We start from the raw sequence: 13,467 nt of genomic DNA, 5'->3' as shown, positions 1-13,467 counted from the left end.
TTCTTTACACTTTCTGATCACTATGCCATCTCTTTTTCTTTCAGGCGTCCACACAGACACGGAGGAGTGTGTGTCTGTGTGTGTGTCGCACAGAGACACTGACGCTCTGACGGTCAACGCTGAGCTGGATGAGGGCGTCTTTAAGAAGGTACTAAACCCACACACACACACACACACACACACACACGGTGTACTGTTCTGCCACTTTTCTAAATTTAACCAGGGGGAAAACCTCTGGAGGGACTGTTACATAACAGACTGGGAAACTCTGCAGTTTGGCAGAGAGCAGAGGAAAACCAGTTGACTGGCTGTTCCACTCTGTGCGTGGACACTGCATCATAAACTCTGAATAACAGGGAGGGGTATGCGCAGCCGAGGACCACACAGTCCCCACACACAGAGAGAGACGGGATCCGTATACAGCCCCCGAGTCCAGATTCAGGATCAGCAAGACGCATGTTTATAAAAGCTTCTTCATGTGTTCTGTGTGGGTGCAGCCCTGCGGAGAGCTGTTCACAGAGCTGTGAAGGTTCCTCTGTGGTACAGAGCATTCAGTGTGACTCATTGGTTTCCACTGAGTAACTCCAGAGACCACATGTGACTACATCAGGCTGTTGTTTCTCCAGTCTCCCAGTCTGAGTCCAGGACTTGGATTCAGAAACAAACTGTTGGACAACAATAGAGTGTGGAGGTGGCTGTGTGTTATTGTGAGCCCACAAGGACAGTGAAATGAGCCTCAGTCCAAGGCCGTAGGTTTGAGCTCCCCACCCCCCCACACCCAAAACAACAGAGGGGTTCCTAATCTTTATTAAAGGGATAGTTCACCCAAAATTGAAATTTCACTCATTATCTACTCACCCTCATGTCGACTAAGGGCTGGGAGAAGTTTCAGAGTCCTCCGTGCCTTTTCTGAGTTACGGGGGGGTCCGCACAGCAGTATTTGTCCATATAATGGTTGTGAATGGATACCACTCTTCTTCGTCCAAAAAGACACACCAAAAAACATCCAAATACCTCCAATACTGCTCGTCTGTAATGTCCCTCTTGTATTGAAGCCCCGACATGAGAAATTGTTCCGCCGAGAGCAGTGACCTGCAGCTTCCGCTACAAACAAGCTTAAAATATAGACTTATTTAATTTTTTTCGGAACAATTTCTCATGTCGGGGCTTCAATACAAGAGGGACATTACAGACGAGCAGTAACTCAGAGAAGACACGGAGGACTCTGAAAATTCTCACAGCTCTTAGTTGACATGAGGGTGAGTGGATAATGAGTGAAATTTGAATTTTGGGTGAACTATCCCTTTAAGATTTCATGTCCTCGAACTATCCCTTTAAGATTTCATGTCCTCGCTCGAACCTGCAATAACTGTTACTTTATTCTGGCCACCTCTGGGCAGATGTTTGCATAACATTTACATCATCATTACTTATGAAGTTGATATGGTTCACATGCTGATAGTTAAGCAGTTAAGCCTGCTCTGCTTCTCTGTTCTGCTGCTGTGTTTCCAGGATACAAAATAATTGTTTAACGACAACAACTTTTTTAAGGGATTTTTGGAAATAAATTTGACTCATGCTCTGATATCCTCACAGTTCACAGTTTACTCCTGCAACCTACTGGTCAACAGATGAAAGAAGCTAGGGTTAGCTTAACGCTAGCTAGCACAGTAAAAAAACATAGTTGATGCTAAGTATAGCTGCAGGTTTCATTGTAAATCATTGTGGCTGCTGTTGGTTTAGTTTCCAACTAAATTTGAGGCATTTTATCAAGGCATTTTATCAAGCCTAATTGTAAATGAATTACATCAAACAGTTTGGTCCAGCTTTCAAATTGATATCACCAAGAACTGCTATAACTGTATGGCCCCTGTCTTGTTAATAACTTAACTTAATAACTTTAAGTGCATCACAAAAAATAAAGGCATGTGGCCTATTTCCCATCTCTACAAGGAAAATATTTGTTAATAGTAAACAATGAAGGAGAAAAAAAACACTTGCATTGAGCAGATCATACAAATACAAACTACCATGTCTTATGTTTCTCAAGTGAAGCTTCATGCAAGTTACAACATTTATCACTAGTTTTTCAGAAAGAACTGTAATGTGTGCTGCTGACAAAATGCCACTGTAGCTCTGTGTCTCATGCAGCATCACAATGTCATCAGAAGGCAAAACTGTTGCAGTTATGTTACTCAGGTCAGTGTGAAAGAGCAGCTTATTTTTCTGTGATTTTTTTGAGAGCGTCAGGGACAGTCTCCCAGATCGACCAGTCGATCGTGATCGACGGGTTTGCGACGACTGGTTTAGAGCCTGTTACTGAGGCTCTGAGTAGTGAAAAAGCTCCTGATGTCCCTTCTCTTTGGTTGCCATGATATCTACAGAGTACAAAACGAGTTGACCTGAACAAACTGAAGTTATGCAGTTCAGGCAACAGAGAGGGAGCCATCTCAAACACTGACTTTTTGCCCAGCGCTTGACGTTTGACAGAGGAGGCTGATAACACGCCGCTCAGTCAGTGGCTGTTTGTACATGACCTCAGCCTGCAGTCTCTGCTCTTTAAGAAAATATTTAATATGACTTCACTGCAAACATAGCACAAAATAAGTTCTCCTTACTATTGGCGGGGGCAATTCTGTCATCCCAGTATGGATAGCAACATGTCCCTAACTGTCCATTTGTACCTGTGCTGTCCTGTTGCCCGTTTTCATTCACACCCTCATCAATGTCTTCCTTTCCTGTCTCTCCAGCCGGACCCTCCTCCCTGCGCTGGACCCAGGGGCCGAGGGGTCTGTGTCTCCCGTTCTTCCTCAGATCCTGCGTTGATGGAAGGAGCCCTCGGCCTCAGTGGGGGGGCCCCTGATGCAGTGGCCCCCCAGAGCTCCAGGCTGTCGTGGAAGTCAGAAACCGAGGACAGAGGTACAGCACATGGTTTACAAATTACTAATTATAGTTATTTTGGTAACACTTTACTTGAATAGGTATTCATAAGATTGACATAACACTGTCATAACCATGACATAACAGCTGTCATAAATATCAATGAATACTTATGACAGCTGTCGTTAAGTGTCATTCGGTAAGTTATGTCACTTTTGTTGCAAAGTTGACATTATTTGAGATGTCCTTGTTATGACAATTTGACATAATTTTTAAAGTTTGGCAATTAGGTCTGCTATGACAGTTTAAATTGTCTTTATGTCAAGTTGTCAGAACAAAAACATCTCAAACAATGTCAACTTTGCATTAAAAGTGACATAACTTACCGAATGACACTTAATGACAGCTGTCATAAGTATTCATTGATGTTTATGACAGCTGTTATGTCATGGTTATGACAGTGTTATGTCAATCTTATGAATACCTATTCAAGTAAAGTGTTAACGTTATTTTCAACTTGTTTTTAAACCTGCGTGTCATTAAAATTGTTAACACTGTGACTTGTTTACTGCGTCTAGGCGCTGCTAGAAACCTGCTGTGCATTTGTTTATATATTAGGCACTGAAGTCCAAGACAAATTTCCCTACGAGGACAATTTAAGTATATTCTCTTCTATTCTATTTTATCCTCTGGGCCCTTGACATTACCTCTGACAGTAGAGCCTTGTCCCTAATCAAAAAGTCATCAATCCCATGTTGGAGTAATTTGACATGGTTGTTTTAGGCAGTCATGCATTTTTCTCTGGCCTAACCTGAATCTTTGTGTTTCAGTGACTCTGGTGCAGTTTTGTTGTACTGTGTGTGTAATGTGTGTCACATATGTACTTTTATCTTAAGGACTCTAGGAGGAGCTGCTTCTGTTTCTCTTCCATTATAGTTATTCCTCTGATTTTAATAGTAACAAGAAAACATGAAAACACATGATAAAAAACTGAATCAGGATCAAGATCTATGTGCATCTTTCAGTACACATCTACACATCATTCCTCTTTCACTGGCTCTAAAAACTGTGGGTTGTAAGACCATCATGCTCTGTTCTGTAAATCCCAGGTGGAGGAGAGACGGAGGGAGGAGGAGAAGAAGAAGAGAAGAAAGACCAGCTCCCAGAGAATCCGGTATCCTCTGCCATCCTTCGAGCCTCCATCCGATCCTTGTCCCCGTTTCGTCGTCACAGCTGGGAGCCGGGCAGGAACAACGCCGCTGCTGATGTGGACGTCACACAGCGCAGGTATCAGCATCATTATACAGTAGTCTCTGAGCGAGGCTTAGAAAATAACTGGTCGTCATGACAACCGAGAGCATGTCACACTATCCACAAGTTTCCAAACATCAAAAACGTAAGCCGGTTTCGCTCTTCCGGTGGAATTGTATGTTTACGTTTCCATGGTTTCACTAGTTGTCATAGTTGCGGTGAACGCATGGATCTAACACTGGTTTTTAACAATGGAGGTCCATATGTGTCATATCCATTGTTAAAAGCTGGTGTGATGATCCATGCGTTTTACAGATTTTCAATGAAAAAAAAAAAAGATTCATGCGTTTCATGCGACTACTGAAACCATGGAAACGTAAACATACAATTCCAGAGTAAAACCAGCTTCATTTTGACGTTTGGAAAAAGGTGGATAACCAAACTGGGCATGCTGCTTTAATACGGTGTGGAAACTATTTCATGACCTCTGAGCCTGCTTGGTGAACAGCTGTGGACAGATGTTTAGGAATACAGTGACACTCTCACAAGTCACTCTCATTCCAGACCGTTGTTCTCTGATAGTGGAACAAACTACTGAATCCTGTCAGGGACATCCAGCAGGGCTGTCCCTCTCTTTGTTCAGGGACTGATCTCTTCCAAGAACACCTCCTCTCCTTTTACATGTTTTACTACCACTTCCCTCATGTCATCTCTTTGCACAATTGAATAGATGTAGCACTTAATATTTGCCCTAGGATTCCTTCTGCATGGTTAACTCACTTTGAATAAAAATGTTCTTTTAATGAGTAAAATTTAAACTAACTATACAGTGAAAGTGACAGTGACATAGTCAGAACCTCACATCTGTCCCATTAATCTTTTTCATCGATCCCTTGTCTGTCCCTCTGTCCCGCTCCACTAACTATCCGTCCATCTCTTCCTCCAGCTCAATGAAGAGCCTATCAGGAGAGATGAAGAGAGCCAAGCCCCTCCTCCACAGAAGAAGGTACACCTTTAATACACACTCTTCTTCTCCGACTGCTGTGAGTTGGAGCCACTCATCCCGTCTGTCCTGCAGACAGGACGAGGATGAGACAGTGTGAGGTTAAGAGTGTGAGGTCACACTCTCACTCTTTACTGTTCACAGCATCACACCAGAGTCCGGGAGTGGTTTGTCATTACTGGGTTCTTATTGGAGTGATGTTGTCATGTCTGAGGCCTCAGTCTGCTCACATGACTGTCCATACACACACACGCACAGACAGACACGTTTGTATGGCTATCTTTGTGAGGACACTCATTGACATAATGTTTTCCCTAGCCCCTAACCCTAACCTTAACCATCCAAAAAAATTCCTAACCTTTACTATACTCTTTTTTTTTTTTTTTCTTTTTAAAGTATATTTTTTGGCTTTTCATGCCTTTATTCGATAGGACAGTTGAGAGTGTGACAGGAAATGGGAGGCAGAGATGGGGGGAATGACATGCAGGATAGGGCCGTCCGACGCGGGACTCGAACCGGGGCCGCCTGCAGCGAGGACTATAGCCTCAACACATGGGGCGGGTGCTCTACCAACTGAGCTAAACACCGCCCCCTTTACTATACTCTTAACCTAACTTAAACCTAATTTATAATAACCTAGTTATCATAAAGTCTTAAAGGGATACACCAACATTTTTTTTTCATGTCTTGCCTCACTCCCGAGTCCATGACAAGCAGATAGACACCATCCTTTCGACTGTGCGTGCAGTAACAAGGGAGATAGAGCCCATATCACCCGTAATTAGCTTAGCTCACACGCTGGAAGTGTAGTAGTAGTGTAGTGTTGGCCTGACTCCACCTAAAGTCATCAGAGAAACTCTTCAGCAACTCTAAACGGAAACCGGCGGGCCGATCTTCGTCTCAGAGCTGACAAAACTCTCCGGTAAGGCATCTTGAGCGGTCAAATGCCGGTAACGGGACGAGATCGGTCAAAACAGAGGGTTCAAGCAAAGACGGTTTATTTTGGTTCAAGCTAGCTACATCGAGGGTAGGTTAGCTTCCTATTTCAAAGTAAAAGCACAAATTCTATCGTCATGGTTTTCTGTATGTAAAGGGCAACGGGTGTTTTATTCTGTGAAAGTAACCGGAAGTGCGTTGTTCGTCCGAACAAAATTGTAAACAGCTGGTATTTAGACAAATTAACGACACACTGCTGATCTAAACGGCTACTTTCTCGCCTAAAAATGTTTGAAATGTCGATAAAGTGATATATTTACAGAGTTTAGAGCTAAAATGAAATCAGCTTCTGACTGCTGATTTCGACTGGGGTAGGAGGCAGGCTAACACTACCTATGCACTTCCAGCACTTGAGCTAAGCTAATTAGCGGTGCGCCAGCTCTGCCTGTATCTCCCTTGTTACTACACGCACAGTCGAAAGGATGGTGTCTATCTGCTTATCATGGACTCGGGAGTGAGGCAAGACACGAAAACAATTTTTTTGGTGTATCCCTTTAACCCTCAAACAGCCCTTGGAAGGAATCTGAGAAAGTGAGGACTGGCCAAAATGTCCTCACTTTCCCAAAATGTCCTCACAATGATGGTTTAATACACCGACTGGTCCTCACATGTACAGTATAGCTGTACAAGTACACACACACACGGACACAGACGGAGACACACAAAGAGACACAGACACATACATATGGTGTCCAATGGAAAAGTCATTAATGCAATGAAAGTCTGGCCGGAGAGAGGGTGGAGATGGAAACTCCTCTGATTCATTCTAATGCGGTTCAGTGATGTGTTGAGCTGATCAGCAGCTGGAGACAAACATGTGTCCAGCTGTGGACCGTCTCATCTCTGAGCTCCGGTGTGGACGTCTCTCTCTCAACACCGATTGGTCCAGTACAAATCTGAATGAGAACAGGAGAGAACCACATTCCTCCTCGTCCTCCTTTATAAACCAGCTGGAGTGAGGCCACACACACACACACACACACCTCTGTGATATGTGTTTATATGAAGATCAGATAAATAGCTTGCCTATTTATTTTTTTTTAGCTGTGTCTTCTGTTGTATTTAGTTTGACAGGGCAACTATTAATCAAAGTGAAACACTATAAATAGAGTCTGTAGCTTTGTGTGGTGGTTTCTGCAGCTGTATAGTAGACATCATCATCAGCTCAGCCTCAGTCTGCTGACAGGAGTATCACACCAGTGTCCTCCTCCGTCTTTCCCATCATCCATTTCATCTGCCCATGAATCACTCACCGGTGAAGTTTGGTGTCAAATCAGAACGCACTCCTCCCTCCATAACGCGGCTCACCACCATCACATCATCATGATCATTAACCCATCACTCTTCTCTTCTCTCTGTCTTCTATCATCCATTCTTCATCTCTCCAGTATGAGCTGGTGTCCATCCAACCTTCATCGTCCTCATCAGCAGCAAATAGACAACAGAAGGTAAAGAGGTGGGGGGCGGTCTGGTCTTGTTGGAGGGTAAAAAGGCCTGGGTCTGGTCTCGGCATCACAACATGAGGAATTCAGCTCTGTGTTTGTGTGTTTGAAACCCAGCTACAGCCTGGAGGGTCTGGAGGTGGAGCAGGGAGGGGTCCAGACCCCGTGTCCCCGTCTGGGGGACCAGGAGGAGGGGACCGAAAGCCGAGGTTTCCGTCTGGGGGACCAGGAGAGGGGGTCGCTGGTCTCCCTGACTGAGGAGGAGCAGGAAGGAGACGGCAGCAGCATCGACAGCCAGGTGTGTGTGTGTGTGTGTTTGTGGAGGTTCATGTTAACAGTCTGCTAATTCAGTGTTTCCCAATCTTTTTTTGGCTCATTTTGACATCACAAATCTCTGGCGACCCCGTCAATTAAGATGCGCCAGCTCAGATATTTTTTTTAGTGCATTTTATTTGAACACGATTTATATTCGAGAAAGTGAAAGTATAGAATACAGTTGTTTAAGATTGATTTGATTTGATTTGATTTGATTTGATCAACTTTATTAATCCCAGAGGGCAATTCTGTTCGGCAGTCCACCAAGAATAATACAAGCTTATCCACAACAATACAACAATACAAATTCAACAATACAAACTCATCCACATTCGTACCTACATACAAACACCTGTTTGTGTTTACAATGGGAGCAAAAGATGTCCACCTTTGTCTCCCGTTTGACCTTCCAGCGTGTAAAAAAAAAAAAATATATATATATATATATATATATTATTTCCACATAATTGTGTGGTGTTTATAATTATAATTTTACAAAGAATAATAATTAGTTAAAAAAATATTTGTATCAGTAATTTTATTATCAATTACTAGACATTTCAGGCGACCCCATTTGAATTTCAGGCGACCCCACATGGGGTCCCGATCTAAAGGTTGAAAAACACTGTGCTAATTTGTATCTTTGACAAAGGCTGCTGTAGAGCTAGGTGGTTAATCAAATAAAATTGTTCTTATATTTTGGCTTCTAACAACAAAAAACAAGATGACTGGAAAAGAAACTAAAGTTATAGTGTTTTGTTTTGTTTTGTTTCATTTTGTTTACAAATCATTTTAAAATCCAAATTCAATTCATAATATACAGCAGACATGATCTTGTAAAAAGGGAAACCCCATAAGCTATCTGTAGCTTATGAACAGGGGCCCAAAACATCAAAACAACAATAAAATACATTATGAAAACAATTCCTATTTCTACCTGAAATCTAACCTAACCCTAACCACCTGAGGTAATTCCATTCCATTCCAGTACAGAGAGTATAAAGTTTAACACAATGGCAACACAATAACAACACATCAGGCTCAGGTACATGAAGCAAAATGCAGCGACCTACTGTACTGTAAGCTTGAATTAAACATATTTCAACAGCAGTTTTTGTTTTAATCTCTTTTTAAAAGTAGACAGAGATGCAGACTCTTTTATCGTGCTCTCAACCTCATTCCAAGTCTGTGGTCCTTTAACGGTACATTTCAGTTTCCGTTTCTTTCCCTTTATAAGTTGTTTCCCCCTCGTGTTGTATTGGTGAGTGGGTAAATAAATTGGGATGAGATGACAGAGTCTGTCATTGAGTCTAAATGCTACATCATACATTACACATGTACACATTGTATATAGTTATTTCACAACAGACAGAGCAGCGTTAGACTGAGGCTCTGTAGCCCAATGACAAACAACCAGCCACACTCACATCCTCACCTTGCATGTTTTTGAACTGGAAACTGTAGCAAAAAGCCACACAGACACAAACACATTTTATTCTGAAAGGAAACAAGCACATCCTGGTTCTGTTAAACTTCCAAACATCTGATCATCTTCCATTATTGATTGGTTCTACTCCCTCCATGTGTTTGTAGACATCACATCAGGTACTGTCCATGACAACCAGCTGTCCCGTCATGTTCCATCACCAAACCCTCACCAAATCCATCTCCATGGTCGCCATCAGCCACCGTGATGTAGATGGTGAGTTTGTGTGTTTGATTTTTTTTTTTTGCTTCTCTTCATCCTGTCATGTATTCTTTTGAAGTTGTTGAATTTCTTCTTCTACCTGTCCATCTGTCCATCCTCACCACGTCCACTCATGTTAGTGAGAGGATTTCCTCCGTCAAAGCCGCGAATCAGCTTCTCCCTCAGTATCTCTTCGCTCCAGCCCAAAAATAGACGCTGCTTTTCTCTCGACTCAACCTCCAGTGGTGAGGAAGAGGAGGGAGAGAGTAAGTATGATGAGTGTTTGCCCCTGTCGGCGTGGATCCTGTAACACCGCCCTACAAGCACCACACGTTGACTAAAACTGACATAGAGCAGCAGAACCAGGAAGAGAGGAGACGTCAGCTGTTCACTGATGCTGGACTAACCTGCTGCTACAGTAACTGATCTGTGTCCAGCCTTAAAAACACTGTGGCCACCTCTGACCTGTGCCTCTGCTTCATGTTGCTGACTCATAATACAGCTCACTTAACTGATAGACTAGCAGGAAGGGTCTCCTATTCATGAAATGGATGTTGTGAACTTTTATTTTGGGGCAAAATTTGTTTTGGGGGGTATTATTTAGAACTACCCCAATCTCTGTAAAACAGACAAATTAGGCCAGTCCGCCTAATGGAAAGATGACAAAAAAGCCCATCACTTGAGAATGCTCACTCTTTTCCCATTCATATTTGCTGAGCTATGAACCAGGTATCTGTCCTACATCACCAGTCAGTCAGAAATGAATTCACTTTTAAAAAATCATGAAAAATGAACCTGAAAACATAGTTGTAATTTAGGCGGAAATTGCATTTTTGTGATAATGGGAAAGGGGGACCCTTAACTTTTTTCTTATTTAACAGAAAATCATAAATTCCTTTCAAATACACAATTATTGTATTCCCTAAGATGTTGTTGAACAATACCCAGTGGTTGTATGGAGATATCTAGTACAGTTTTATTGTAAATAAGATTTCTTTTGACCAACCTCTTCTCTAAAAACAGCCAAATTAGGTCATTCCGAGTGAGTGATGGGTGTTATAATAGCCTATAAGTTAAGAATGGTCACTAAAGCCTTTTTTGAGTACTTGCTGCTAGACTATGAGAGATGACGGGCTCATTGATCAGGACTGCAACACCATGTGATGTCATCCAGTAGGACGCTAAATAAACCAATCACATACAAGCAAGCTCACAACATGCATGAACACAGTGTTTCTGCTGTTGTCATAGACCACATTATTGGACAATGGTGAAAACTTGTCTGTTGATTCCAGTCTGAGTGTCCAGTGTCCAGTCTTGTTCAGCAAACTTTGGTCTCGCCCCACAAAGAAAGCAGGTTCTGTTCTTGATCTCGTAAACAGTAGTTTCTGCTTACTTGCTTTCTTTTTTTAAACTTGCTTTCACCTGTATGTCATGGGCTTCATCAAGTTTATTGCCTTGAAGGAAGTAAATTCATCTCTGCCGTTACACTGGCACAAACCTCCAGGATGAAGATTAATGCATCTGTTCACTGAACCAGTTGATTAGTTTAAGTTCTGTTGAAATCCTATCGCTCCTTTGTTTCCCTTATCCTTCTGTATGTAAGACAAATAGCCTTTTTGGCGGCTCTGTGATGCTTAACAACTCTGTAAAACGTTGTACACTGGTGAATATTTTATATGGTCCCACATTTTGCAAGGCAGGATGGCTGTATAGCATCACATAGAACATTTCCTCCCCCCTTGGTTTGACCTACATGCACAAAAATCTTCAGGCACTTGCCATGATTTGCAAAAGACCATCCAGTAGTAGTAGTTTGTCACCATTTGGGATTTAATTTGCTATTTTGTGAATCAAGGACATCATACAACAATTAAAGGGACAACGAGGAGTTTCTATTTGGTTATTTAAAAGTATCATATTAATGTGGATGAATCTACGCTACCAACACTTGTTAATGGGCCCATTTTCGATAAATATATAGTTTTGTCTCTATCGTTATTTTGCTATTATTAGTGGTGGTGGAGATGCTGGTCGAGCCGACCAGCGTTTCCTTACTTTTGGTTTCGTGGCGAGTCATGAGAATTAAGCCGCCGAATCGCCGTTTATGGTCAGAACTACAACGGTATCTGATCGTCTTCGAACCTCTGACTTTAATTCTTGATGAATGAAAACATGAGTCTGTCTTGCGCCGGTCAAAGAATTTCACGGTGCGCGGAGGCTCATAAATGTAGTGTGAAAACGCTTCGCTTTTCCAAACTACCTCGTTGTCCCTTTAACTTTTGAAGTTTTCATTGTAGAACCTGGCCATAGTGTTGTGGGCAGTGAAAAATTACAAATGCTTTAACTCTGAGACACATCGTCCAAACTTTATATATTTTATCAGAATCTCTGCATAAACACATCTATGTAATCATATTTAGCAATAGTCTGTATATCACCTAATAGGAACTATAATGTTTAACAATTCCATACTCTACTATTAGCAGATAAACCAGACCCTCATCAAAGGTGGTCAGAAATTCTCATTGAAGGTTGTAGCTGAGTTTTAAAACAATTGAAACTGTTTTGTACCAGGAAGTGGTGGACGGACAACATGGCTGCTTTAACTGTCTTACTACTTGTACTGCTGAAGTGTACATCAGTGCTGCTTTAATTATGTGAATGTTTTGTACTCAGTCAGGATTAGAGTTGTCTCTTGTACTGATGTCTGCTGCACTGTTGTGACAGCTGGTGATAACCCAGCAGTGTCCCTGTGACCTGAGTCCTCTCTGTGCTGTTTAGTCATGTCTTGTCATCTCGGATCCTGACGTAGTTTTCAGCGCCGTGTCCTTAGAGACTCTGACCTGCAGCGTAGCAGCTGCTGATCAGATAACAGTGTCCTCTCTGCTTCCTGTAGGGGGCAGCTCATTCTCCAGTAACTCTGGCTCACTGGAATACAGGTAAGAAGAGAAACTGATCAAGATCATTCACTATAATATTAGCTATTGGTTTACAATCCATCTGTGGATCACGGTGTAGACAAGCTGTGATCTAATGCATGGATTTTAGTTTCAATACAGTGCAGTGTATTGGTTTTAGAAGGCACTGAGTTCAGATCAGATGAGATGAGATGGATGTGTGTGTGTGTGTGTCAGTATTTCAGAGGAGGATCCCAGCCCCCTGCGGAGTGAAGCTGAGGTGAAAGGAGGAGCCAAGATCAGCCGGACATTCAGCTACCTCCGCAGTAAGATGAGCAAGAAAGGCAAGGTGAGAAACTACAAACCTTCAGTTTGAAGCAGATAATCCACAGTGACCCCGGAAGTAACATACTGAAATAATGTCTCTGTCTTAGGGAGTCTCTATGACATGGCAGCACACTTGGCTGTGATTGGTCCTCATGTGTGACCAGGGCTCATACAGATATAACAGATAGACAGGGGAAACCATACAGTTATGTCAAATACAGTCAAAGAAGAAGTTTTCTCTGTCTCTGTCGATGTTTCGTCCACAAGACGCTGTGACAGGTTGAAGCAGGTTTCTCTGAACGTCTATATTTCAAGCTTGTTTGTAGTGGAAGCTCCTCTTCCCAGTTCATCAAATTTGGACGAACCAGGGTCTGTCCTCTTCCCAGTTCGTCCAAATTTGACGAACCGGGAAGAGGAGCTTTGAGAAGCTTCCGCTACAAAACAAGCTTGAAATATAGTTAATTTTTTTTCGGGACAATTTCGCATTTCGGGGCTTCAATACAAGACGGACATTACATACGAGCAGCATGGAGGTATTTGGATGTTTTTTGGTGTGTCCTTTTGTTATGAAGACAGTTGGTATCCATTTGCAACCGTTATATGGACATGCACTGCTATGCCGAGAGCCCCTGTAACTCAGAGAAGCCACGGAGGACTCTGAAACTT

General features: G+C 42.4%; 1 protein-coding gene across 2 annotated transcripts in view; it reads left to right on the top strand.

Moving 5' to 3' along the window:
• Positions 1-13,467, top strand: part of LOC146985328 (uncharacterized) — a 97,682-nt gene that overhangs the window by 61,415 nt on the left and 22,800 nt on the right. Inside the window, exons 13-22 of one of the 2 annotated variants that reach the window (XM_085778251.1) lie at positions 45-148; positions 2,751-2,919; positions 3,990-4,167; positions 5,078-5,137; positions 7,519-7,578; positions 7,690-7,870; positions 9,481-9,589; positions 9,715-9,840; positions 12,474-12,516; positions 12,712-12,823. In XM_085778251.1, coding sequence (XP_085634377.1) covers positions 45-148; positions 2,751-2,919; positions 3,990-4,167; positions 5,078-5,137; positions 7,519-7,578; positions 7,690-7,870; positions 9,481-9,589; positions 9,715-9,840; positions 12,474-12,516; positions 12,712-12,823 — 1,142 coding nt within the window. The remainder of the gene's footprint in view (positions 1-44; positions 149-2,750; positions 2,920-3,989; positions 4,168-5,077; positions 5,138-7,518; positions 7,579-7,689; positions 7,871-9,480; positions 9,590-9,714; positions 9,841-12,473; positions 12,517-12,711; positions 12,824-13,467) is intronic. The other variant, XM_085778252.1, reaches the window with a different exon arrangement.

This window comes from Trachurus japonicus, chromosome 6 (assembly GCF_045865225.1).
Source record: "Trachurus japonicus isolate A0001 chromosome 6, Traja_1.0".
Lineage (NCBI taxonomy): Eukaryota > Metazoa > Chordata > Actinopteri > Carangiformes > Carangidae > Trachurus > Trachurus japonicus.
Note: the sequence above shows the minus strand (reverse complement) of the source record. Positions and strands in the feature narration are given on the sequence as shown.